The sequence below is a fragment of the Ctenopharyngodon idella genome, chromosome 13 (genome assembly GCF_019924925.1).
Source record: "Ctenopharyngodon idella isolate HZGC_01 chromosome 13, HZGC01, whole genome shotgun sequence".
Classification (NCBI taxonomy): Eukaryota; Metazoa; Chordata; class Actinopteri; order Cypriniformes; family Xenocyprididae; genus Ctenopharyngodon; species Ctenopharyngodon idella.
This window is the reverse complement of record NC_067232.1, coordinates 23,843,183-23,869,702: the sequence shown is the minus strand read 5'-3', so window position 1 is coordinate 23,869,702 and position 26,520 is coordinate 23,843,183. Positions and strand designations below refer to the sequence as shown.

Sequence of the window (26,520 nt, the reverse complement as noted above, 5' to 3'; positions counted from 1 at the left end):
CTCTTGACTGAATAGCTTTTGTAACTTCAATAATGTTTCATCTTTATTTAATAATTCAAAGAAGTTTATATGCAGTGTTATTTTATATTTGATTACTTTGTTCAATTTCTGTACCTGAAAACTATTGTTAGATACCTGAAAAACCTGTAAAGCATTTTTTATTTTATTTGTATCTTAGCTATCATGTATTTCCTGTAGTTAGATTATTTGTTTTTATCTTTATTTGACAATTGTCCTATTTTTTACTGAACATAGCACATACCGAACTGTACCGAAACCGTGACCCTAAAACCGTGATAAAAACCGAACCGTGAGTAATCTGAACCGTTCCACCCCTAGTTGATAGTTGGTAAATTTCCAAATTTTCCACACAAACAAACTATGTAAACTTCAATTGGACATGAATTTACATTAGACTAAAGTAAACACAGAGAGGGGCTTTGCCTCCTCTTTTCAGAAGACCACGGGGGTGACATATGTCCGACTATTAACAGCCTCCGGCAAATCATTGATGCTGGTTTGATTGGATGTGGTTTTGAGAACTGGCTAATTGCTGAATTCTCTTTGGATTAGGGTTTGCACCAGTGTAGTTTGAGCTCAATTAATGCTGCCTTTTATCTTATGTTAATACAGTGGTTTTGAGTTTTATACCCAGCAACTCACTGAGCTTTAATTAAGTGCTTAGATATTGCAGTGCATTTCAGTTCAACCTGATATGACCTCACATAATTGTTAAATGTATATTGCGTACTTGTAAACATCTGATGACAATTGGAAAAGTGATGGAATGACAGAAGGATGGAGGAGGAGAGAATAAAAGAACCTGTTTGACATCGTGACTGCAAGCCATTAAAAGGTTTTCAGTGAGGTTATGTAACCTTATTAGTTTAACACATAGACTTACCTCTTATTAAACCCAAAGTTGTGCTTTTAAAGTGGTGCTTTTATTCTCATTTTCCCCTTTTAATCCCAAACCCATCTGAGGGGCTGTTTAATCTTGGAGCTAAGGCAGTGGGGGAGTCAGCCGCGGGCCGCGGTAATCCTGCCTGAATATCTCTTTCCAGGGGCAGGACTTCTTGCGGCCACGCGCACAGAACGGAGGGATCTCTATTTGATAAAGGCTGTCTGCTTTATATAATCTCTATATAGAGGAGGACTTAGCATGCAGCCATCACGTGAGGGTTGCAAGCTGAACCTGCAAACCTGAGGACAATACCAAAAATGAATTAAGCAAATAAAGGACAGGCAGGGACACGCAACACATGCATGTACACGAGTTTATCCCGCCCCTTCAAAGTTTGGATGATGCTCGTGATCCATGGAGTACGCTGTGATGTATTTGGTGGTTACTAATAAACAGTGTTGTGGGAGAGATATTTTGTTTTGTATTCAGGGACTGAACTCGTTTCATAGCAGATATTTGTGATGTTGAGTTATATTGAGGAGATCACAATAGGGGCTCTCTGATGCAGATGGCTTTTATGTTCACTGTTGCTGTTTTTTAAACACTTTTATGCTATCAGAGTGTTTTCTCTGAAACTAGTTGTTCTTAAAAACTTTAAAGCTGCTTTATGATGGTTGTTGTTTTTTGGCACACTGTATTCACCCCTCGGGCTTCCCATTCTCTCTTTCCTACAGAAACTGATGTCCACGGCTGTGTGCTGCTTAACACGTCTCGAAGGGTGAGACTTTTTCATTACCAGTGTTGCGGAAAATTGCATTACTTAGTTACTTTTTATGGGAAGTAATGCATTACGTTACTTTTGCGTTAGTTTATTTCATCTGTTTAATAACAAAAAAAGTTCTGTTTTTGGCAAATGTAAAGGCCCTTTCACACCAAAAGTGAAATTAATAAGCCTCATGCTGAAAGAAATGCAAATTCATGCCTGTACAGAGGGCGCAGCTCAAACAAATCTTTTAGCTGTGCTGCCATTCTGGATTGCAGAAAAATAGGATGCAGGAGAAGAAGGTTCAACACTCTTCAGCAATAAAAAAAAAGAAACACAAATGTGATCATTTAAGCATTCAAATAAAAATGTTTTAGGATTTAGAACAGAGCTTATGACATAAATTGACCAAAAATATCATCATGATCATTAGGTTTTACCTAATACTATACGGCATTATGAAATTCATAATTAGTTTACACTTTTTCAACTATTTACTCAAACTGTCATGTTGAAATTTAATCTGTAATTAAAACTATTCTAATAAATTAGACAAGAATCCAAAATAAAAGTATTTCTCAGACTTTTTGAGCCCCATTATATGTGTAGTATCTACGGAAGCTTGTTTCTGCAATAAAATAAAAATAAAACATCTCACAATTCTGACTTTATAACATGCAATTGCGAGAGTCAGAATTGTCAGAATTGTGAGATGTGAGATGTTTTATAAACTCACTTTATAAATAAACTCACAATACCAAGAAAAAAGTCAGAATTGCGAGTTTATATCTCACAATTCTGACTTTATAAGACCCAATTTCGAGTTTATATCGTGATATAAACTCACAATTGCAAGAAAAAAGTCAGAATTATAAGATAAAAAGTCGCAATTACCAGAAACAAGCTTGCATAAATATCCCATTCATACATGTAAAATACAATACAGTTTGCCATGGCTTATTGCTTTAATCAATGTTCCTGAGGTCTTGGAAAACCTGAACCATCAGGATTTTTTTATTTGCTTTTTCTCTAGGAACATGTACATTTCTGTAATGAACAAACAGTTTCAAATTATGTTGATCTGTCAAAATAGTTCAGCTGCTAGCTAATACTAGTGATGTGCAATGTGTGAGTGAATCGTTCTTTTGAGTCATTTATTTTTTAGTGATTCAGTTAAAGTGAATCAAAAAAGATAAAAAACCCTGTTTAATATGTGAATATAAGAAATTTGCATGCATGTTTTTTACTTTGTAGACATTTTCTAGCATTGCTTGCATGTTCCTCTGTGTGTTCTCTCAGTATGTGAAGCTGATGAACTTTGAGGAGGAAATACGAGCTCACAGGGATCTGGACGGGTTTCTGGAGAGGGCCAGTATTCTGCTGCACGAGGACGAGGCCTCTCTAGACGATGTGTTAAAGACAATGCTTCGGCACGTCTCACAGGACCCTCACACCGCTGAGCCCGGCTGCAACTTCGAGGAGATCATGAGCTCCCTCTTCACAGACGCTGGGTCACAGGAAGTCAATGGTGAGTGTGTTTGTTTCTATTTGTGTGGTTTTTCATGAAAAGCTTATGAAAGGTTGCTCAGTACCTCAGAGAGTTGATTTGACTGACACCTCAAAGGATATAAGCACAGCAGTGTGACGTTAGTCAGTGTTATTTTAATTTAAATTGCTTTATAAATTATAATACAGTTTTTACATAAAAAAGGGGCTGAAGAATGAATAACAGAGGGAACTGTGCAGAGACAGAAGGAAAAAGGAGTTTCGGCAATAATTAAGTCCATTTCCATCCCCGCTGACCCCGTAGCTTTGAAACTCACTCTAGTATGTGTCAGAGAGAGGACTTGCTCTGAATGACTCCATAAAGGGAAGTCAGGTGATAATAACACTCTTCTGTCTAGTCATTCACACATTAGGCTCTCTGGAATTGTCAAATCTTCCCAGAGGACACACAATCCTCTATAACAGTGATGGAGTTGAAGAAAATAGAGACAAATCACAGAAGTTAAGTTGAGTGTTGAAAGAGCTTCAAGGCAGGAGCAGCTGGAAGGAAAATACAATATATATGAAATATAAATAAGTACAAAATGTATAATTCAATATTGAATACATAAGATATTTGAAATGAATCAATAGTTAATTTACTAGAATCAGAAAATAATTATTGCAAATTTGAATTGTATTAGCTGAGTTATCAGTGTTTTTTTTTTTTTTGTATAGAAGTTATGTACTTTATTTATTTATTTATTTTAATGTATTCACATTGACAAAATTGTTATAAAGCAAGAAAATGTCTGTAAAAGACTGACTAGCATGTCTGAATGTGAGGTTGGTCTCACACATACATAGTGTTTGCTGTTGGTTACTGCATATAATGCAGCTATCATTAGATTTACTTAACCAGGTCATTTTATTTACTGGCCTCTGGTCACCCAGCATTTTCCAAAAATGGTCCCCAAACTAAGTAATTCAAGTATCCTTGTTCTATGAGCTCAGTCACTTTCTGTATCACTAACTCTTTGAACAAACACAAGAAACTTCTGGCATAATCTCAGTTAGAAGTGATGCCACAACACCAGTTTAGAATTCAGATTAGAAATAGATACACTATATGGACAAAAGTATTGGGACACGCCCCTTAATTCTTGAATTAAAGGGATAGTTCACCCAACAATTAAAATTCTGTCATCATTTACTCCCCCTCAAGTTCTTTGTTCTGCTGTACACAAAGGAAGATATTTGGAATAATGTTTGTAACCAAGCAGGCGAGATCTGCTTGGTTACAAACATTCTTACAAATATCTTCCTTTGTGTACAGCAGAACAAAGAAATTTATACAGGTTTGAAATAACTTGAGGGGGAGTAAATGATGACAGAATTTTCATTTTTTGGGTGAACTATCCCTTTAAGGTGTTTCAATCAGGCCCATTGGCACAGGTGCATAAAATCAAGCATCTAGTCATGCAGTCTGCATTTACAAACATTTGTGGTAAAAAATGGGTCGTTCTGAAGAGCTCAGTGACTTCAAGTGTGACACTGTGATAGGATGCCACCTTTGCAAGTCAGTTCGTGAAATTTTATCCCTGCTATATATTCCACAGTCAACTGTAAGTGGTATTATTGGAAAGTGGAAGCATTTAGGAACAGCAGCAACTCAGCCACAACGTGGAAGACCACGGAGAGTCACAGAGCGGGGTCACCGAGTGCTGAGATGCATGTGTAAAGGTCGCCAACACTCTGCTGATTCCATAGATGAAGAGTTCCAAACTTTCACTGGCATTAATATCAGCACAAAAACTGTGGGACGGGAGCTTCATGGAATGGGTTTCCATGGCCGAGCAGCTGCATGCAAGCCTCACATCACCAAGTACAATGGCAAGCGCCGGGTGGAGTGGTGCGTGACAAATCATGCTTCTCTTTGGCAATCTGATGGGCGAGACTGGGTTTGGCTAGTCTCAGCTTCAGACGTCACGCCCACAGATCGTCTGATGTATAAGGCACACTTAAAGGGTTAGTTCACCCAAAAATGAAAATTCTGTCATTTATTACTCACCCTCGTGCCGTTTTACACCCGTAAGACCTTTGTTGATCTTCGGAACACAAATTAAGATATTTTTGTTTAAATCCGATGGCTCCGTGAGGCCTACACAGGGAGCAATGACATTTCCTCTCTCAAGATCCATAAAGGTACTAAAAACATATTTAAATCAGTTCATGTGAGTACAGTGGTTCAATATTAATATTATAAAGCAACGAGAATATTTTTGGTGCGCCAAAAAAAACAAAATAATGACTTATTTAGTGATGGCCGATTTCAAAACACTGCTTCAGGAAGATTCGGAGCGTAATGAATCAGCACGCTGAGACTTATTCCGCCATATTGCTCATTGCACTTTCTCCCATTCATAAGTAATATGAGTGCACTGTTTTTGTATATCTAAAGTATTTGTGGGAAGAGTTTGGGAAGGCTTTTTTCTATTCCAGCATGACTGTGCCCCAGTGCACAAAGCAAGGTCCATAAAGACATGGTTGGATGAGTTTAGTGTGGAAGAACTTGACTGGCCCACACAGAGCCCTGACCTCAAACCCATTGAACACATTTAGGATAAACTGGAACGAAGATTGCGAGCCAGGCCTTCTCGTCCAACATCAGTGCCTGCTTTACTGGATGAATGGGCAAAAACTCCCACAGAAGCACTCCAAAATCTTGTGGAAAGCCTTTACAGAAGAGTGGAAGCTGTTATAGCTGCAAAGGGGGGACCAACTCCATATTAATGTCTATGTATTTAGAATACAATGTCATTACAGTCCCTGTTGGTGTAGAGTCCCATGTTTAGGTATACCAATTTTGTCCATATAGTGCAGCTTTTTAAATGATTAAGGTGACTGTACACTCCAAGAAAATGCTGGGTTAAAAAAACCCAAGTTGAGTTGAGAATGGACAAACCCAGCGATTGGGTTGTTTTAGCCCAGCGGTTGGGTTAAATGTTTGCCTAACGTGTTAGGCAGTTTTATTTAACCCAACTATATAACTGGCTTAAAATGAACCCAAAATCAAAAATCAGACACATAATTACTAGAGGCAATGTGTCACGGTTCTGTCACTTCTGTTTAGTTTATTTCTTGGTTTTGTGACAGAGCTCTGACACTCCCGTTTTTGTTCTGTCTTTGTGTGAGCGTACAATCTTGAGAGTTCTCGAACCGTGCGCTCTCTTGTCTTGTTTCATGTTGGGAGCGTGGCGTTCAGATCCCGGCACTCATGTCTAGTTTAGTTTCGGTTTTGTGTCGTGATTCGGACACTCGCGCTCCCTGTTCTGTCTTTATTGTGAGTGCACGGTTTGTGTGTACTTTCGCTTGCCGTGCGCTCTTCACTTATGTTTTGTGAGCGCCTGGTTGGTTCTTATTGGCCAGGCGCTCTTGTGTTGTCATGTTCTGTGTAGCACGCGGTTTTCATGTTGTGTTCTGTGTGAACACGCAGTCTGTGAGTGTGCTCACTGGCTGCGTGTTCTTATGTTTTGTGTGAACACGCGGCTTATGACTTCTCATAGTTGCGTGTTCATGTCTCGTTTTGTGCTTGTGTTTTACGTTTGGTGTGAGCACATGGCTTGTCATGTGTTTCTTTGTGCTATATGCTCTCATGTCTATTGTCTTGACCCCGCCCATCTTGTTACCTGATTATTGATTCATTTGCCCCACCTGTCCTCCCTCATTACCTGCCTTGTTTGCTCTCCTATTTATTCTCCTTGTGTTTGCAGTCCTGTGCTGGTTCGTCATCATATATTCCCTTGTGTATGTTTTTCTCTAGTCAAGTCAAGCCTAGTCTTGTTTTCCCCCTTGGGGTTGTTTTTGTTGTGTTTTGTTTTATTTTTTATTATTAAATAAAGCCCTTTAAACCTGCATATTGAGTCCTCGCTCTCATCCATCATCCCAAACCTGACACAATGACAATAATAATCAAAAGGTGAACATTTATTAATAAGCAATTTAATAAATGTTTGTTTTATTATTATTCATTAAACTTATTAATAAATGTTCATTTATTAAACATATTAATTCATGTTAATTTCCAACATACTTTGGGTGCATTTTAAGCAAGCAATACAGTGATTTTTAAACAATACTTGAGTTAAATAGAACTACCTAGCAGGTTGGGAAAACATTTAACCCAACCGCTGGGTTAAAACAACCCAATTGCTGAGTTTGTCCATTTTCAAACCCAACAGATTTTAACCCAGCATTTTTTAGAGTGTACAATGAGATGTTTTTGTCGAGATGAAAGCTCTTCTCTTGATTTATACATGTTTAAAACCCCTGTATTTACAGCAAGTAAATTAAGCACCTAATTAGGACTTTCTTTGTCATCTCTTATGAGGGGTGATGGTAAATGAAACCTTTCACAGGTTGGCCTATTATATGTTATAATTGAACATCTTTGTTTATCACCCCTGATATTTCTCAACACTAGACAATCAGTTATTTTCAATCCTAATGATTATATTTGTACTTGTTGCTCATAGATTAATCTGATACTTGTCTGAGTTTTTCCGAAGGATTTCTTGAATTGAAATTCACTATAATAGAAGAAATATTCATGACAACACAACGTATACAATCACACAGCATGTCAATCTCTTAGGCTGTATGAATGTGTCATTTCCCTCTGAGATTTTCACAAGTTGGCAGCACGCTTTTCCTGGATTGTATTGATCGTTTCAGGCTCTCCATTAATCTCTGTGTTCTTATCATCGTTGCCAAATTCACACTGAATACACACAGAATACCATTCGGTATCCTGGGCACCAATTATGCCCAGTCCTGGACTTTACTGTACCGTCACTCTGATCCGGACTAACACTGCACCTAATTTGTGACCGGACACTGCCGGATTGTGTGAATGGTGAGATGTGAATTATCGTTAGTTGATTTTCTTTCTTTTTTTTAAGTCTAGGGATGATACATTCTCTCTTGTCCCTCTGTTGCTAGGATACATAGCTCACATGTGAGCGGGAATCATATTAATGATATGAGCCTGGGAACATGCAAATGAACCGATGTGTGATTGGATTATGAAATGTGAATGTCATGAATATGATAATGTATGATCATTTGGTTGAGAATCCATGAATGGGGTCTAATTGTGAGTGCTTTGATTGTATATGCATGCATCAGGCATTTAACACAAACTCACGTGCACTCGCACATGCAACCTAAAGTCTATCAGTCTAAAGATCAAATTAGAATGAAATGGGAATAAAGATCTCATTCAGCTAAGATGCAAGCACAATGAAAGATGGAGAAAAATCATATTTCATCTGAGTAAAGAGACCTGAGCATCTGCCTGACAACCCAGCCCCAATTAGTGAGAGAGGGAGGTTCGCTGTGTCTGTGTGGGTGGTGGGTTATCTGAATTTGTGTCTGAGAGACGTTTCACTCTTTCTGCTTGCTTTTAGGGTTCACAACATGTGTTTCTGTGCTCAACCTAACTTTAACTCTTTCCTTTCCAAGCTGAACTCAGTTTCAGTGTGTCTGTGTGTGTTTGTGTGATTGTGTGTGCGTGTGTGCGTCTGTTGTGTCTCCGATTCTCTCGCACAGACAGGTCGCAGAATTTCATTTTCTATGACAACGGTAAGAATGATATGATCAGATGTGGGATATTACCCACAATTCATGTGTGTTTCTCCCTGAGTGCTGATGTTTCCACTGGATGTGATTGACATGTACCATTAGTCCGACAGACATGCGAGTCTCTGTTTTCTTATTCAGATCCATCAATTTACTGCATTTTCCAGTTGATGCAGTGACACAATCCAATTCGAAATCAGTATCCACACATTTGAAATGACAAGATTTGGTGTTGTTTTAAAAGAGTCGATGCTGAATGCAGAGTGATTTCCCTCCCCGTGGTGGTGTGTTAGATTGGGCTGTATCATCGCCTCTGTCTCATTCCTGCCTCATTGCCGTTCGGCTGATTGGCTGTGCATGGATTCCACTGTTGTGATTGAAAAAGTCCACTGTCATTCTGATGTCTTTTTCCGCTTAATATTTATGCAACACACACACACACACACACACACCCACACACACACACACATACACACGCACGCACACATACACAGAAGGAGTGAAAAGACTTTTTAATATCTTGAGGAAAAGTCTTTAGAGTGTGTGAATAAAAGCATCTCATTCCATCCTGATGTCCAGGCCTCTGGCAGTTATCAGAAGGGGTGAGGTGGGGTTGGCCTAGATGATTGCCTGAATGTTAATGCGTGTATTTCAGGACTGGACGATACAGCTGACAATTTTCTCTCTCTGTTTTCTTTTTTTGTATATATATATATATATATATAAATAAATAAACAGTGCTTAAATTTATTAGACCAGCTGTCATAATAAAGAGAAAACACAAATATTTTAGGAATCTGTCAAAAACCTGTTTAAAACTAAAAATTTTATTGTCATTTATTAGGCAAATAACAAACTGAAACTAATAAATAGTCTTTATTCACACATAATAAAAAAAAATATATATATATTTATTTTATTTTTATTTTGTATGGACTCCTTTGGCTTTGATAACAGCTTGAATTCTTGCTGCCGTTGTTTTTATGTACTTTTCCACAGTCTCTTTTATTATTGACTTCCAAATACTTTCTAGTTGTTCCCAAAGACTTGCTTTTGATGAAACTTTTTGTGTGATCTATCTTTGAATCCATTAAATCACAACAATAATTATAATTCTGACATAAGATTATTTTTTTCTGACACAGTTTAACTCTGAGATATTGTCATATTTTATTACCAATTTTTTTAAAATATAGTGAATAAACTGTAATAATGAATCTGAATGCATTTTGGTTTGACTGTATATATATATATATATATATATATATATATATATATAAATAAAGTACCCACATTTAAATCTACTTTTAAAAGTACAAATTTTCCAAAAAAATACTGATCGATGAGTTCAAGCTGTCAGTTTGAGCTGATTCTGCAGAGGTTTACATCAGAGACTGTATTAAAATATCTTATCACTCTCATACCCACAAGTTGTGACACAATGAGCAAGTGCTGTCTTAGAAATATAATGGGGAAAAAAAACAGAAATGTTTTAAACATCACAAAAATGTTCTTTTTTTATCAGTTACAAAATAATATGTAATATATTGTAAATGTTTAATATTTCATCTAGCTCTGGTGTATGTAAAAGTGTATGCCTTAGTGTACATGCCTTTATGGCCGTGCTCAACATGCCTCATTGTACTTCTGATTTTCAAAAGTACCATGGAAAGAGATATTTACGTTCTCCTTCACGAACACACCAAGTACACAATTATCTGAGCTGTTTGTCCCCATGCCAATTCAACAGTCTTCATATTGCCCTGTATTGCTCCATTGATACGTTTCCCTCTCTTTTCCTCTCCTTCTCATTCTTTCTCTCTTCCTGTCTGTTTCTCGATGGTGCTGAGTGTGTTGTCATGGTGATACCCATCTGTCCACGGTGTGAGTGTGTGATGTCTTATTGATGAGACAGTGTGACTGTGTGCCAGAGACATCCATCCTGCCTGCTAAACAGCACACACACACTCTCACACACACTCTCTCTCTCTCTCTCACACACACACACACACACACACACACACACACACACACACACATTTATACACACACATATACACATATTGTTTTTGCTAGTCATGCTGAACAACTCACACCTGTCACCTCTGCTGGACAGAGGGCATATACACACAAACACACACACATGCTTTCACACTGCTTGTTGTTAATATGCTGGACAGCTCACACATATGAGAGAGAGGGCGCATACATACACACACAGATTGATTAATTTGAATTAAACATTTGGTGGTGTTCTTGGAAAGGTCTTCATTGTCACTCACGCTGGCTGCAGTGATGTGTATTGTCCTTTGGTGAGCTTCTGCTTCTGTTCTACCTTGATATGCATTAGCCTTTTCATGGAGATGAGTGGACTTTGATTTAATTAGCAGTCCCTCCATCAATTCACATCCATTTTTTTGTTTGTTTTATGTGTGTGTGTGTCACCATATACAGTGAAAGTCAGTTGACTTAATCTTGGTGTCGAACTCGTGAGCAGTCTTACTACTGTTCTTCATACTCCATTTGCACTTGATGTGCAGTACAGTACTTATGAAGTGGCATCCAGATTGTAGTTAACTTGAATTGATTGTTTAGTTTTCTTCTTCATGCATGGTCACCCATTGTCCGTAGCGCACGCCCACTCACGACTGACCCCTTGCCTTCTCTCCTCACAGTGCATCTATTGTCAGAGACGCTGCAGTGTGTGACGGCCACCGCCACGGGGATCCAGTACCAGCAGTCCTGGCTTTGCATCCTGTGAGTTACCTGGATCTGTCTTACCTGTAAATCTGAGCTTGGAGAGTTTCTAGAACAGGGGTGTCTGAAGAAATGCCACAAGATAGGAAAAAATATTTTAACTAGGGCTGCTGATTTAACATTTTGTTGATTTAACATACTGTTCTAAAGATTGGGGTCAGTAAGATTTCTTTTTTGTTTTGTTTTGCTTTTGAAAGAAATGAATACTTTCTATTTATCAAGGATTCCTGAAAAAAAGATTACTGTTTCCACAAAAACATTAAAGGCCCACTGAAGTGCCTTGAAACGCACAGCATTATTCAATGTGTTGAAGTAATTTCCACTGAAACAGTAAGATAGGGTGGGACATATCAAACAGCTCCTCCCCTTTTTTTAAATAGCCAATAGCGTTTTGTTTATATCACGGCTCAGCCAGAGCCGTTGAGCTTGGTAAAGCCTCAGTTTCCTTCTAATTTCTAACCGTTTCTCCTCCTAATCTCCTCCATATCGCTTTAAAATACAGCATTCTGTGCAGAATTCAAATGGGTACGTTTTGTTCTCTGCGCTGACTTGCGCATATGATCCACTCTGTGCTATCGTGTCTCTGGACCGGAGCAGACTGTGTGCACGCTGCGGCAGTTCGTGTGACACTAACTTCATTCTCCTCAATGGAAAGCATATTTACACTGTCTAAATCATTCCCTATCCCCTATATAGTGCACTATGTGCCACTCTACATGTAGAAAATAGTAAATGTGTGAACAAGTGACCAATTTCAGCCACAGTTTCAGCATCTGTTTATAATGTAGGGGGGTGGGATGCTTTAGATTCTAGAGAGCATTTGATTGGGCAGAAAATCTGATGAGAAGCTGAAGTGCTGGGTGATGTAATCAAAGTCATTGATCCATATATTAGCGGAAGTGAGAGACTGTACGTTTTGAAAGCTTATATCTTCTAAATACGAATTTTGTCATTGTTTTGGAGCACACTAGCTTATAGATAAGAGTAAGGCTAACATATTCATACTAAAACCAAAAAAACTTTCATTTTGATTTCATGGGGACTTTAAGCAGCACAACTGTTTTCAACATTGATAATAATAAGAAATGTTTCTTGAGAAGCAAATCAATATTAGAATGATTTCTGAAGGATCATGTGACACTGAAGAATGGAGTAATGATGCTGAAAATCCAGCTTTCCACCACAGAAATAAATCACATGTTATAAATTATTAAAATAGAAAACAGTTTAAATTGTAATAATATTTCACAATACTATTGTTTTTTTTGTTTTTTTTTTAAATAATTGCAGCCTTGGTAAACAAGAGACTTTTTTTCTCAAAAAGGGTAGTGTATATAAATATTTAACAATACTATGAAATGTTCACGTTTAATCATGCCCACTGATGAATTTGTCAAATCTAAAACATGCTATTAAACAATTAGCAAATATCATTTTAAATCTTGTCTAAATTAAACACTTAAATAAAAATATATATTTTTGCAAAATATAGCCTATCAATATATGAAAATATTAATATAGGCAATTATTAATCAGCATATACTTCATTTGATTTAACTTTCTTATTTTTAACAATCGACATCCCTAGTTTAGACGTATTTGTGTCAAGTTGTGATAAATATGAAATGAATACGATTTCTTTCTGTGCTAATACAAATGACAATAAACTCCTTCTCTTTAGCAAAAAGGAATTAGAACTAGGTGTGCAGTGTAATCTCAACAGGTAGCCAGTGAGATCTGAGAGACTGTGTGACTAGTAGAAAAGTAAGACTAGTACAAAACAGGGTAGAGGACTTGAAAGAAATCAAGGGTGAGTCAGGTCAAAACATGCATTCTGAAAGCAGAAGCTTTTGCCAGTATTACTGTGTGTCTGAGATTCCGTGCCAGGGAGGAACGGAGTCCTTGAACAACGAATCATCAATTAAAAGTAATGTATCACCTTCTCTGTGATTAAGATGTCTTTGTTGTGTTGACACATCATCAACTGTCTGTAAGGAGTTAGCCGAGTCCCAGACACCCTGGCGTGTCCTCCTGCCTTGTCTTCAGCCAACCCAAGAGGGCCCACGTCACACCCCTCTAGGTCTTGCTCCACTGGATACTGTATGAACTTCATAGTTCTGACCAGGGGTGTTACTAGGCCCATGGCTACTGGGGTGCAGCCCAATAGCATCAATAGCCCCAGAATTTACCTTTTGCTTAAAAAAAGCTCTTTTTTTTCCTGTAAGAAATAAAATTGTTAAAACTAATAAAACCTTACCAAAACAGTCAACTTAAAGGTATAGTTCACCCCAAAATGAAAATCCTGTCATCATTTACTCACCCTCAAGTTGTTCCAAACCTGTATAAATGTCTTTGTTCTGCTGAACACAAAAGAAGATATTTGGAAGAATGTTTGTAACCAAGCAGATCTCAACCCCCATTGACTACCATAGTAGAATACTATGGACATTTATATAGGTTTGGGACAACTTGAGGGTGAGTAAATGATGACAGAATTTTCATTTTGGGGTGAACTATCCCTTTAAAATTATGATAGATTTTGAGGTATTGTGATAATAAAATGGCAGGGGCTATTTGCACTAAGTAAAAATAGCATATTTTCTTAGAAATAGATGCTATTTACACTAAGTGACAATAGCAGCATTTTTTTAGCGATATGCTATTTACACTAAGTGAAAATAACAATATATTCTATTTACACTATATAAAAGTAGCAGTTCTTTGCAATAAGGGCAAATAGTTGTTAGATGCTATTTATACTTATAAATAGTGGCAGATACTATTTGCACCTCAGAATTGTTGTATATTAAAGGGGGGGTATCACACACAGTTTCTGCCAATCTCATGTTAGTCTTGAGTACCTATAGAGTAATAATGCATCCTTCATATCTCCAAAAAGTCTTTAGTTTAATCATATTTATAAAAGATACATACGCTGTACCGAGTATTTCCGAAAACAGCCGAGCGCCTGGAGGCGTGTCCTGTGAGTGGAGCTAGAGTCACGAGTACGCGCAGCTTTTGTGTAGAGATCGTCTATCAATGGTCAGTTAAACAACTGTATTTAAACACACAATACACCATTGCATTATCCATGGATAACTTTTGAATCACTATAATGAATATTGCGTATGAATGATGAATAATGAATTTATGAATTCACTACGTTCGTGTTGTTTACATTATATGCACTTAGGCACCTATTGTCAACAAAACAGACATTTGAAGCAGTTTTACTCTCCACCTGCGGTTCCGACTCATGACCGGAATCATTATTGCTGTGACCGCTCCATCTTTCAGTTTCAAACGATTTGTAAATCCAGTGTAGAACTGGGCCTTGTTTATGAAACCATAAGCGCCAATCCTGAGGGCTCGAGCAGCCACAGAAAAACATGAGATATTCTCCATTCATTTTAACCAATAAAAAAGTGATTGCAACTATCAGTTTCTATGGTTATTTTAATAACAAATATCGAGAGCACATCAATGTAATGCGTGAGCACAAATCTCTCAGCTCCACTGAACACTGGGTTCTTTGGGAAACAAGGTTATCTTCCCTCACAACCAAAAACACACTTCTTTGGTGACATTGTTGATTTCGTGAAGTCCTGTGACCTGTGCAGCGCTGCTGATGACTTCCGTAAAGCCGAACGCTCATTGATGGGCGTGCTTTTGCGCTCTCGCTCAGGTCCACGTGTGCGTGCGCCTTTCCGGGAGAAGTGTCCGTACAAGGAATTCCGCCTCCATTTACGTCACTCAGAACGATACTCGAAAAAAAAGTCAAAATCCTGTGAGGATTTGGAAGAGAATTTTTGGAACAGTAATACTCTGTCATTCGTCCAACTCACTCACTTTGGCCATGTTTAGCATGAGAATCCAACTCTTTAACAGTGTAAATAAGTCAGAATACATGAAATAGCATTATACCCCCCCTTTAACAGGATGCAATAATAACAGAGTGTAAATGATTATATTTAATAAAATTATTAAATGTATGCAACCTTATTGGGACAATTAAGCTCTCCCTACACCTAACCCTACCCGATAAATAGGCTACTTTATTATTAAACACTCGTTAGGCACTTTATTTCCACTTTTCAAATATTTTCTTAATTTTTATTGAAAATAAATGCCTTTCCGATCTGATATGTGATGGGAAAAGGGAGAAGAGAGAGTTCGGCAAAAGGCGGATTCAAACTCGGGTCGATCGCATCAAAAGCTACTTCCATGCACCACACTCTCTATGGCCTCTCTATGTTGAATGACATGCGTCTTTTTTAATCTTGTGTGGCCCAACCAGGCATTGGTGGGTGGAGTTAGTGTAAATAATCTTTGCCAACAAGACAGGCTATTTACACTTAGTGTAAATAGATACTCTGTAATAAAATACTGCTGGATCTGTATACTGAGCATGTACAGTATAATCATTTCCCTGAGGCCAGTTAGGAGGCAGATGGCTTTAGGGAAAAAGTTGCTATGATGGCAAGAGATTCTTGTGTGCATGAACTTGCATGTCTGCCCGATGAAAGAAAGCTTATACCTTTCAAAAGAATGGGTTCTGTAAAGTTTTCTATTGTTTTTTAAAACAGTTGTGCTGCTTAATATTTTTGTGAAGACAAAATTTTAGGATTTTTTTGATAAATAATAATAAAACAAAATGATAGCATTTATTTGAAATAGAAATCTTTTGTAATATTATACATGTCTTTACTGTCATTTTGATTAAGTTATTGCATCCTGGTTGAAAAAAAAAAAAAACTTAAAAGGTATTGTATAGGCAAATATTTGTTAGGTGTTTTGCTTATGCGTAATTGTTAATTAGCTTATGTATGATTTTAGACAAATAATTTTGTGGTAATAACATCTGAAAAGCTACATTTAAAACCAGAGAACAAATGTAAACACAAAGTCTCTTTACTGAGAACTCTGTGTGCAGTTCAGTGACAATGAAATTGGCCTCTATTCAGTGTGAGGAATAAAATAAAATGAAGATCATGCTAGAGACTCATTAATAGAGCTCAGCTAGTAGCAGTTCTGCAATAGCTGAATTTTAGTAGCCCATCCACACCCCAAGCGAGTGATGCAGCGAAACAGCTTCATTTATTATAATGAGAGCTTTCACAGGAGTCCAGATTTCATTGCGCGGGCAGAAAGCACACTGTGGGCTCAAACAGTTGTGTAAAACTGTACAGTGGACCCAGCGCTGCCATATTTGCAATGTTGACAGTGATTATAATGGGAACATTCTGTTTTGTCACATCGCACAGCCAGCAATGTAGATGGAGCGTCATTTCAACCTTGTTCATATTTGAAGGGGTTTGACAATCTTTATGTGAGTCCAGATCACTGCAGAAGAATCGGAGACATGAGGGACTACTTACTCCCTAAATATGTACAGTGGCCACAAAAACTATTTGGACTATTTAGATTAAAATATCCAAACCCCCCTAGAACAATGTTATGTTTTTTGTTGACTTGTGCACTTACATTATCCCAAATGTTTCCAACAATGTTTAAATCCAGAGAAATCAGCTTTTATTTAACCAGGACACGGACCGTGTCATTATGTCGCCTGTCAAAGACGTCATATCCGCGTTACCCTCGATTTCCAGTTTTACTTTCGTAGAAACCATGGAAACACTAAAGACGCTTTAATATATTGTGTGTTTTATTAGACAGGTGAGCAACTGTTTGGATACATTTATCAACAGAAAACTAATCATTGTTATATAGCTGAACTCAGTAAGTCTTATTGTTTGTATCGCTTGTTTTCTTGATTTACCACTAGTACCATGTTTTTACCATGCCTCAGAGACAACACTGTTTTGTCAACTGGCTAACATAGCATAATCAGAGAGAGATTTTTCCATCATACAATATATTTTTAAATTAATTGCATGTCATTTAGCAACACAAGTCATCCAGCTTTTATTAATATTTTCTAATATCAATCTAGATTACTGCAAAGTGCAACAAGTCTCTCATAGCAGCCACCGAGCGAACACACGAAAAGAGCGGAAACGGATGACTGCAGCATAAGCATAATAAAAGCTCCACTGGGCTCCCACGGCTCACACCACAGTATCGTTAATAAATTTTAATACATTTGCTCATCCATGAGCATGATTTCTGCCCGAGTCCGTCAGATTGCTTTCCATCGACTGTGGAGGTGAAGACTACAACTCCCATGATTCCACACTCATTCATGGCATTATCAAGCTACACCTTTGTTTTGAATAAGCGACCTCTAGTGGGGAAAATTACATATTGTGCCTTTAAGACATAACTCAAATACATTTTTTGCTATTAAATAGTGAATATATATATATATTTCTGGTAAAATAACATTTGTAATAGTGGTAGATCCTCTTTGCATCAAGTATAAATAAAGAACAAAAGCATTTTGTTTACACTAAGTGCAAATAGTGATAGATGCTATTCACTCACAGTGTAAATAGAAGTAACAAGCTACTTGTGCTAAAGTTAAAAGACCTTGAGAGACCCCTACTTAGTATTGCTGCAATAGTTTCAAATGGTCTTGGTTCTATCACAGGCACACACTCATACACAAAGTTGTTGACATTTGATCTTTGTTTGTATTTAGATGTCTGCAAAATCCATAGCTTTAACACTTTGACGTGTGTCAGGTGGCTCTGTCTCTGCTTGTTTCATATTATTCCAGACATTTACATGTTTCTTTGTTGCAGCAATTCTCACATGAATGTTTTTTGTTATGTTTATGAAATTCTAATTGGCCAACTCTTGTACAAAAGTAACTCTTGTAATTTGACAAGATGAATGCAGCTCTCGAGCAAACTGTACATGTCTTTAGGATTCCCATCTGTCAAAAACTGCTACCTGCTATTGAGTCATTTATCAAAATAAATTGATCCCCAACAAACCTTATCTAAAAGACATCTGCAGGTCATGATTAGGTTCTGATGATTCATCTGCTTTCTCTCAGAGTTCTCAAAATCCGCCAACACTTTTTCTTTCTCAACACTTTTGCTTAATAGCTGTCAAAACTTTTATCAACAGCCTCCAAACTGTAGCAGTGTCAGGGAGCAGCCAACATCAGTGTGCAAACTAACGAGTGTTACTCTCTTTTTAGACAGTGCGACATTTCACAAACCACTCCGTCAAACTTTACCAGCTGTTACATGTGCTAGTATAGTGCTGCGCCACATTTAAATTAAATCATTGTCTTTTCTTTATATGCAAATAAGGTGTATTATTGAACTCTACTACTGTTACTACCTACTTAAAGCAAGTGGTAAACTTAATTTTATATAAAACAGATACTTATGCAGATTTTCTAGTGATAATGGCAGCAGTGATTCATTCAATTATGACAAAATGAAGGAGTACAGCATTTTAACCGGGCTCATATCCAGAAACATGGTGTAGTCAAGTGCACTTTGTGCATTTTAAAGAACATAATCAGGTGACCCGTAAAAAGCACTTTGCACATTGTAGAAATATTTTTCTTTCTCCACTTGTACTTGTACTGTTTTTTGCATTGTACTTTTTTGGTCTACTCTGTATTCTGGTGTTGGAGAATGGCTAATATTGTTGATTCCTAGATTTTTCATTTATGTATTTACTCGTTTGTTGGTTTAGGATAGATGGATGGATAGATGGATGGATGGATGGATGGAAAGATGGAAGGATGGATGGGTGGATGGAAGGATGGATGGATGGAAAGAAAGATGGATGGATCGCTGGATGGATGGAAAGATGGAAGGATGGATGGATGGATTATTGGATAGATGGATGGGTGGATGGATGGAATGTTGGATGGATGGATGGATGGAAGGATGAATGGATGGATGGATGGATGGATGGAAGGATGGATGGATTATTGAATGGATGGATGGAAAGATGGATGGATGGAAAGATGGAAGGATGGATGGATGGATAGATGGAAAGATGGATGGATGGATGGATGGATGGAAAGATGGAAGGATGAATGGATGGATGGATGGAAAGATGGAAGGATGGATGGATGGATGGATGGATGGATGGATGGATGGATGGAAAGATGGAAGGATGGATGGATGGATGGATGGATCTAGCATTTTATATTGTAATTAGTTATTGACTGTTAATTATCATGAGCTGTCCGGGGGAGGGGTAAAGTCAAGTCTTATCCTCAAGCACTTCCATTATTGACAGCAAGCTAAATCTGTTTACTTTAGCACTCTAATTTATTATATGTTCATCAACTTTATTAATTCACATGAGATCATAAATCCATAAATCATAAATCAAAAGTCACTGAAGACTCTTAGACCCTCTCTGGGGTCAGAACAAAGACCCACAGTATGGTAAATACAACAAAAGCCAAGTTCAGCAATTTGCAATGGCCCACACTAGCCTAGTGAGCAGAAGATTTGTTTTTCTTTGAGTTATGTGTGGACAGTTTTATGGGCAAGAAAGGGAAACAAGTGGCAATGTTGGATGACCCACAGCAGCTCAGTGACTTTACATTTATAGCAAATAAAACTGAACACTTTGTGTGCTTAATGCTTAAGGCCTCAAGGTTACCAACGTCCTTACAGAATGGCACAACAGCTTTCACGTTTTAGGAGAAACTACCCCATTCTCTTTTGTCCTACATTGCCTGAGTTTTATGGTCACAAGCAGGTGTTATGAGTATTAGCTGCACCAATGAGACAGATTCAACGCCCCTGTTGGCAAGGTCTGAGTATAAAGCCAGTTATTAATGCGTATTTTAAGTAAATTAGACGTGCAACAGTGTACTGATACATTTTATTCCTTAGGCCAACTTTTATGGTAATTTTTGACTTGATTTATTAATGCTGCTTATTGTATATAAAATTACAGAGTCAAGTGCATTGAGTGCTTTTTTCTTTTCCCTTTTAATATAGTTAATTGTGTTGATATTAACCTCATAATAGGTGGCAGCAAGCCTGAAACAAAAGGTGCACACTTTTGTAACTTTATAAACCTGAAAGAGAACAGGAAGTGCTTTTTTCCCAACCGGCCCACAACCAAACATTACCTTGACACCCCTGTTCAAGAGCTTTCTGTAATCCCATTAGACCTCAACCAATGGATTTGTTAATGTGTTTGCTGTACTCCTGTTACATATTGAATTAATCTGATACTGTGCCAGGTACATTAAAGCACTGTGTAAATCGTAAAGAGGATTTATGCTGATTTATGAACTCTGTGTGACAGCTGTAATGTGAAGAACCTGCAGAGGCGGCACGTGTGTATCTCTCGCCTGGATCGTCCACAGAACTGGGGGGAAAACTGTGCAGAAGTCCGCTATGTTATCCTCATTCTGGCACCTTCAAAGATGGTAATATAATCACACATAAATGCACACACACATACTGAAGACAATTTATTTGTACGGTATGGACATTCATTTTAAAGTTTTCAAACTTCTTGCCTTTGCAAATCTGAGCTTAGTCAGAGACACAGTTGACATCTCCTCTAAGGACCGTTGTTTTTCAAACTGTTTTTATTTATTTATTTATTAGAAAATATATTTTATAACTTTATTATATTTATTAAATATTTTTTGGTCACACTTTATTTTAAGGTGTCCTTGTTATGGTGTAATTATAAATTAAAGTAATGAGTAATATTTATTAACAGCATCTATTTACAATAGGGTTATGGTTAGGGTTAGGGTTTGGTTTAGGGTTAGTTGCATGCAATTATTCATAATTTACTGTTATTACTATAGTAAGTACATGTAATGTAACAAGGACACTAAAATTAAGTGATACCTATTTTTTTTTAACATTTACTGAAATTAATATTATTGCTATTTCATTTTGCTTTCTAAGGACAGGTTGAAAGTCATGAGATTATTCACACCTTCTGTTTGAATAATCATGAGATTATTCTACTGACAGTCCTAGCTTTTAACAGTAATAATAAAAATAATATTTTTGTGAAAAAAAATGTTTATTTCTAAGATTTCATTTCTCCATTGTGACGTATTTGTGTTCCGTTCACAAATGTTGTATTTGTGCTCATTTTTGTCTTTAATATACTGGATTAAAGACAAAAAACACTGTCAACTTAATCTAAAGTAAATATTTTCCTGATAATATTTTAATTTAAAAATATTTTAAAAAATTTAATTGTGGAAAGAACATGTTTTTATAATATCACACTTGTTTTTTTCCACACATTTAAAATGGGTATTTATATATTAAAATATATAGTTTGACTTCATATTTCCGGAAAGGGATCATCATATTTTGGGGGTCCTTGGCATCAAAAAGCAAGAGTGTCCATTTGCTCTCTGTTTAATTTGTTGGCTATTTATGAGAAATGATTGAGATATTAACAAGATCTTATTCATGGCAGGTTCAGACACAATAATACTATAAGACTGCATTTCTTGTTCCCCTTGCCATCTCCCTGTAAAGACTTTGGGGCCCCCGGCTCCCTCCAAGACCATTTTGTGTATCTCTTTGTGTCTGTGTTTACATCATAAATCTGTGTGTTTGTGTGTATGTGTTTACATCTGTTTACATCTAATCACTCTCTCTCTTTCTTTCTCTCTCTTTCTTTCTCTCTCTCCTTGTGTTCTTGCATGCACTCATCTATTTCTGTCCTCTGTAGTTCACCAGGCAGTATAGCATACTTTTTAGCTTTGTAATCCTGTGCTTTTTTCACAAACAATAAAATCATATGCGCACACACACAAAAAAATGCATCTTCTCATTACATTAAAAGCTGGATTGTCATGCTGGCACGTGTAGATACATCCCCTTTTCTTGCCATGTGTTTAAAACAATAGAAAAATGTTATGTAACTTAAATACCAAATGGACTCAATCCATAAGATGATAAAGCAAAAATCACAAATCCAGAGAACTGGGCCAACGTGCATGTACTCTTTTCTCTTGTATTAACAGAGTAAGAGCATTCAACTGGAAATAAAGTTGAGAATAAATCTACAATTTAGATCATGTATTAGCGGCATTTAAGCGAATCTGCAGCATAACTGCAACTGCTTCATTTTCTGCTCCAAAAAAATAAAAAAATAAATAAAGTGATTTCTGATTTTAAAGTGATTTTATTCAAATGTTATTAAAAAATTGTTTAAGATTTTGTAAACATATTACGTAATTGTGCTTGGAGTCAATTTGTGATAACGCAATGAAACATGCCAAATTGTGCAGACATTATTTTTGGCCAGGCTGTCATACAAAGAAATTATGAACACATGCATAAACAAGAGAGAACCAACAAAAATATTAATAACTGATTATGTTGTAATCAGTGTATGCTTTTTTTCCTGTGCCTTTTTATTTTGCATAGTAAAATGAATCCTGTTGCTGTAGTTTGCCTTTTTTTTTCTTTGCCAAATTATTTTGTCAGATACTTTAACCAAGTTTTGTGTTTTGTTCTTCCCTCATGTTTAAAATATTTAAAAAAATAAAATAAAATAAAAGTATTTTTCTCATGTTTTGATGGTTTATTGAACTTGTAGGGTCATTAAAAGCAAATATCCCCTCCAGACATCACTTTGGCCACTACTGTATGAAGCGCCTGACAGAACCCTTTAATGCTTGGTTCAGACTACATGATTTTAGCCGGATTTTGCCATAATCCACTTGATGTAGGGTGTCGTGGGGATTCGTAAAAACAATGGGCGTTGGGACGCAAGATACGATCGTTTCATCTTGTGTAGCGTGACATAGTGGATGACAACTGATGCTGCGTCTGCGACGCTTCACGACAGATAGACTAGCATGTTTAATTTTTTTCCAGTCATCCACTATAAGTTCCATCACATGTTTGATACTGGCTAATAGGAGCACAGAAGCGCCTTCGTACATGTTTTCAAACACGCCGAAACGAAAGAGAGACAATGGTATCATTCCTGCTATGTGGAATTTTACAATGGAGGAAATGTTCATGGAGCTATGACAACAATACTCCTGCATTTACAAAGTTTCCACAAGGGTCTACCGCGACAGAGTGCCAAGTAAAAACAATATTTTACCTCAGTTCTCTTTGACAGTCCATTTTGTCCAATCCAGATATAGTATGTGTCCACTGTCAGGCTTTCTTTCTTTTTTGGGCTTTTTTTTGACAACAAGAGAGCAAAACACGCCATTTGCTTGCCATTGTTTGTTTACGCTCACTCATGTTGTGGTGAGAAATGGAGTCCCCCCTCTCCTTTAGGACCCTGAGTAATCCCACTGGTTCAACGGGCTTTTAATGTGTAGTATTTTTAGCGCCTGATTATAGTTCCTGCAAAATCACATTATGATTTATATAGTTTAAAATGCATTATAATGAACATTAATGTCTTTTAAATTACAGGGTCCATATACTATTATATAACTGAAGCTATAGGTTGTGAAATCAAGCATTTCTCGTTCTTACTGTTTTTTAGTTAGCTTCTGTACTAGCATAGCATACATCCTATATTAGCTTATATTATATAACAGATATTACAATATCTGTTTCCAGTTTGATTTATTATACAATACATAGGCATTCATTTTATATTTCAAGCATGTTGTTTGTGCACTTAATGTAATAAACATCATACAATAGTGAAATAGGTTATAATTAGTCAAGACATCACAATAACAACTTTTGATCAGGCATTACCGCTTGGGTCCTAAAGGAGACCCGATTCCTGGGGGGGACTCGATTTCTCATGACAACGGCAACTTTTGTCAGTCGATAGTCCCGCCTTCTTGATTATAGCACACACAACGGCAAGTGATGTCCATGACACGACAAGATTTTAGTAGTCAAAATCGCATAATCTGACACAAAAATATTGTGTAGTCTGAACACACATAGGTTCTACTGTATAGAGAACCTTTTCTTCTAACATCGCGTCTACTGGACACGACAAAGCGACTGTTGCAAATCCATTTGTTATTCCTATCAGAAGTACCGTGAAAGCTTGGAGTACATCAGAAATAAAACAGATCAGTTTACTTTCGCATTTAGTGTAGACAGCATCACTGATTATAATGGGTTCTATTTGCTTTTGTCGTGTCATGCAGCTATAAATGATTAATGATCACCAAATGTAACTCTCCAATGTTTGATCTCTGCATTTCTCAGAAAAGCACTAAGACGGCGATGGAGCTTGGCAGGACGTTCGCCAGCATGTTCTCAGACATCTCTTTCAGACAGAAGCTGCTAGAGAGTAAAACTCAAGAGGAGTTTAAAGAGGCGCTGGTCATCCAGAGGTACCACCTGACCGCTGCCAAGCGTAAAACCACGGCTGTGGAGGGCGAAGAAACAGACCCGCACAGTCAAAAACCACTGAAGGTGATGCTTAAGGTTCAGTTGTAACGGTTGCCATTACTTTCATCTATTCTCTCTTCGGTCTTTATCCGTCGCTCTCTCTTTCTCCCTTCACCCTTTGCTGTTTGACTTACACTCCAGTGATTAAGTTCTACTAAGCATGTAGCAGCTAATGAGAATTTATCTTGTTTGTTACTCTGGCTTGACGCACACACACAAAGTCCGATTCGGCATATGTGAGCATTAGACCACCCTGGCTGAGGTTAGCCGGCTGTAAAAGCCCTCTGTTTTCTTCTCTGTAAAGACAACAGCGGAGGCCCAAATAGTTGTGTTTTTGTTTTTTTTTTGTTTTTGCGTTTTTCACTCCATCACACATCTGAGGAATGGTAACCAGGTGGAGAGGATCATTACTTTGTGTGTATGTGTGTGCGCGCATGATCACTTGTGCGTGTGCACACTAAAAGCTATTCATCTCTGGCAAATGCCCAGGAAAGGTCCCTCTCTCTTTCTGTTTCAGACACACGCTGTCATGATGAATGAGTGCGGCTCAGTAATGAACACTTAAAGCTGTACGACTTATTTAAACATATCCTGAGACAGGTTCTCTCAGACTGACAGAAAATGAGCTTGTCTGCCAAAAAGAGGCTAATGTAGGTCATTAATGTGAGACGGGCAAACTGCTCCATCGCCAAATCCTGACCTGTAAAGCCTATTAAAATTTGATTAATTCAGCAAGACTGTGTATTTGTGACTGGGCACAAGGACACACACACATACACACACCAGTGCTTCCTACCTTGCTGTAATTGGTCCAAGCTAAACAAAAAAATCTGTAGTATCTTACAAATTTTCTGTTTCTATTATACTCAAAGGTTCAATTTGTTAATATTAGTTATGAAAGCTTGTTTCCACCATTATTTTTTATTAAAAATAAAAAAAGTAATTGCGAATTTTTATCTCAAAATTTTATTTTAAAAGTTTTTTCTTGCAATTGCGAGTTTAAATCTTCAATTCTGACTTTATATCACTCAATTCTTACTTTATAACACGCAATTCTGACTTTATAACACAATTGCGAGTTTAAATCTTGCAATTCTGAGAAAAAAGTAAGAATTGTGAGATGCAAACTCGCAATTGCGAGAAAAAAAGTCAGAATTGTGAGATAAAAAGTCACAAATTACCTTTTTTATTTTTTTATTTAGTGATGGAAACAACCTTCCATAATTAGTTTATGAATTAGGTATCATGAATTAATTCATTTTAATTTTTAAATGTACTAATACATTTTAAGATTTCAAGTAAATTGTATTTTTTTACAAACATGAATTAACAGTAAACAATAGTTATACAGCACCCTTCAAAAGTTTTGGGGTCAGTATGATTTTTTTAAAAAGAAATGATAACACTTTACAATAAGGTCTCATTTTTTAACATTAGTTAATGTATTAACTAACATGAACTAACAGTGAGCAATACATGTGTTACAGTATTTATTCATTTGTTAATGTTAGTTAATAAAAATACATTCATTGTTTGTTCATGTTAGTTCACAGTGCATTATCTAATGTTAACAAATACATTTTTTGATTTTAATAATGTATATAAAATGTAAAATGTTAAAATTAAGATTACCTAAGATTAATAAATGCTGTAGAAGTATTCTTATTTTAATCTTTTTAGTTTAGTCTTTTTTTAAAATCCAA

At 36.9% G+C, this 26,520-nt stretch overlaps 1 protein-coding gene across 10 annotated transcripts in view; it reads left to right on the top strand.

Moving 5' to 3' along the window:
* slc4a11 (solute carrier family 4 member 11) overlaps positions 1 to 26,520 on the top strand; it is an 81,304-nt gene that overhangs the window by 34,854 nt on the left and 19,930 nt on the right. For 8 of the 10 annotated variants that reach the window (XR_007933262.1, XM_051917404.1, XM_051917403.1 and 5 more), the window contains 6 exons: positions 1,639 to 1,682; positions 2,967 to 3,195; positions 8,763 to 8,795; positions 11,468 to 11,549; positions 20,751 to 20,874; positions 24,632 to 24,841. Coding sequence is in view for 9 of the 10 variants with exons in the window: in XM_051917404.1 (XP_051773364.1) it covers positions 1,639 to 1,682; positions 2,967 to 3,195; positions 8,763 to 8,795; positions 11,468 to 11,549; positions 20,751 to 20,874; positions 24,632 to 24,841 (722 nt within the window). In the remaining variant the exon portion in view is untranslated. The remainder of the gene's footprint in view (positions 1 to 1,638; positions 1,683 to 2,966; positions 3,196 to 8,762; positions 8,796 to 11,467; positions 11,550 to 20,750; positions 20,875 to 24,631; positions 24,842 to 26,520) is intronic. The other 2 variants (XM_051917405.1, XM_051917410.1) reach the window with 1 other exon arrangement.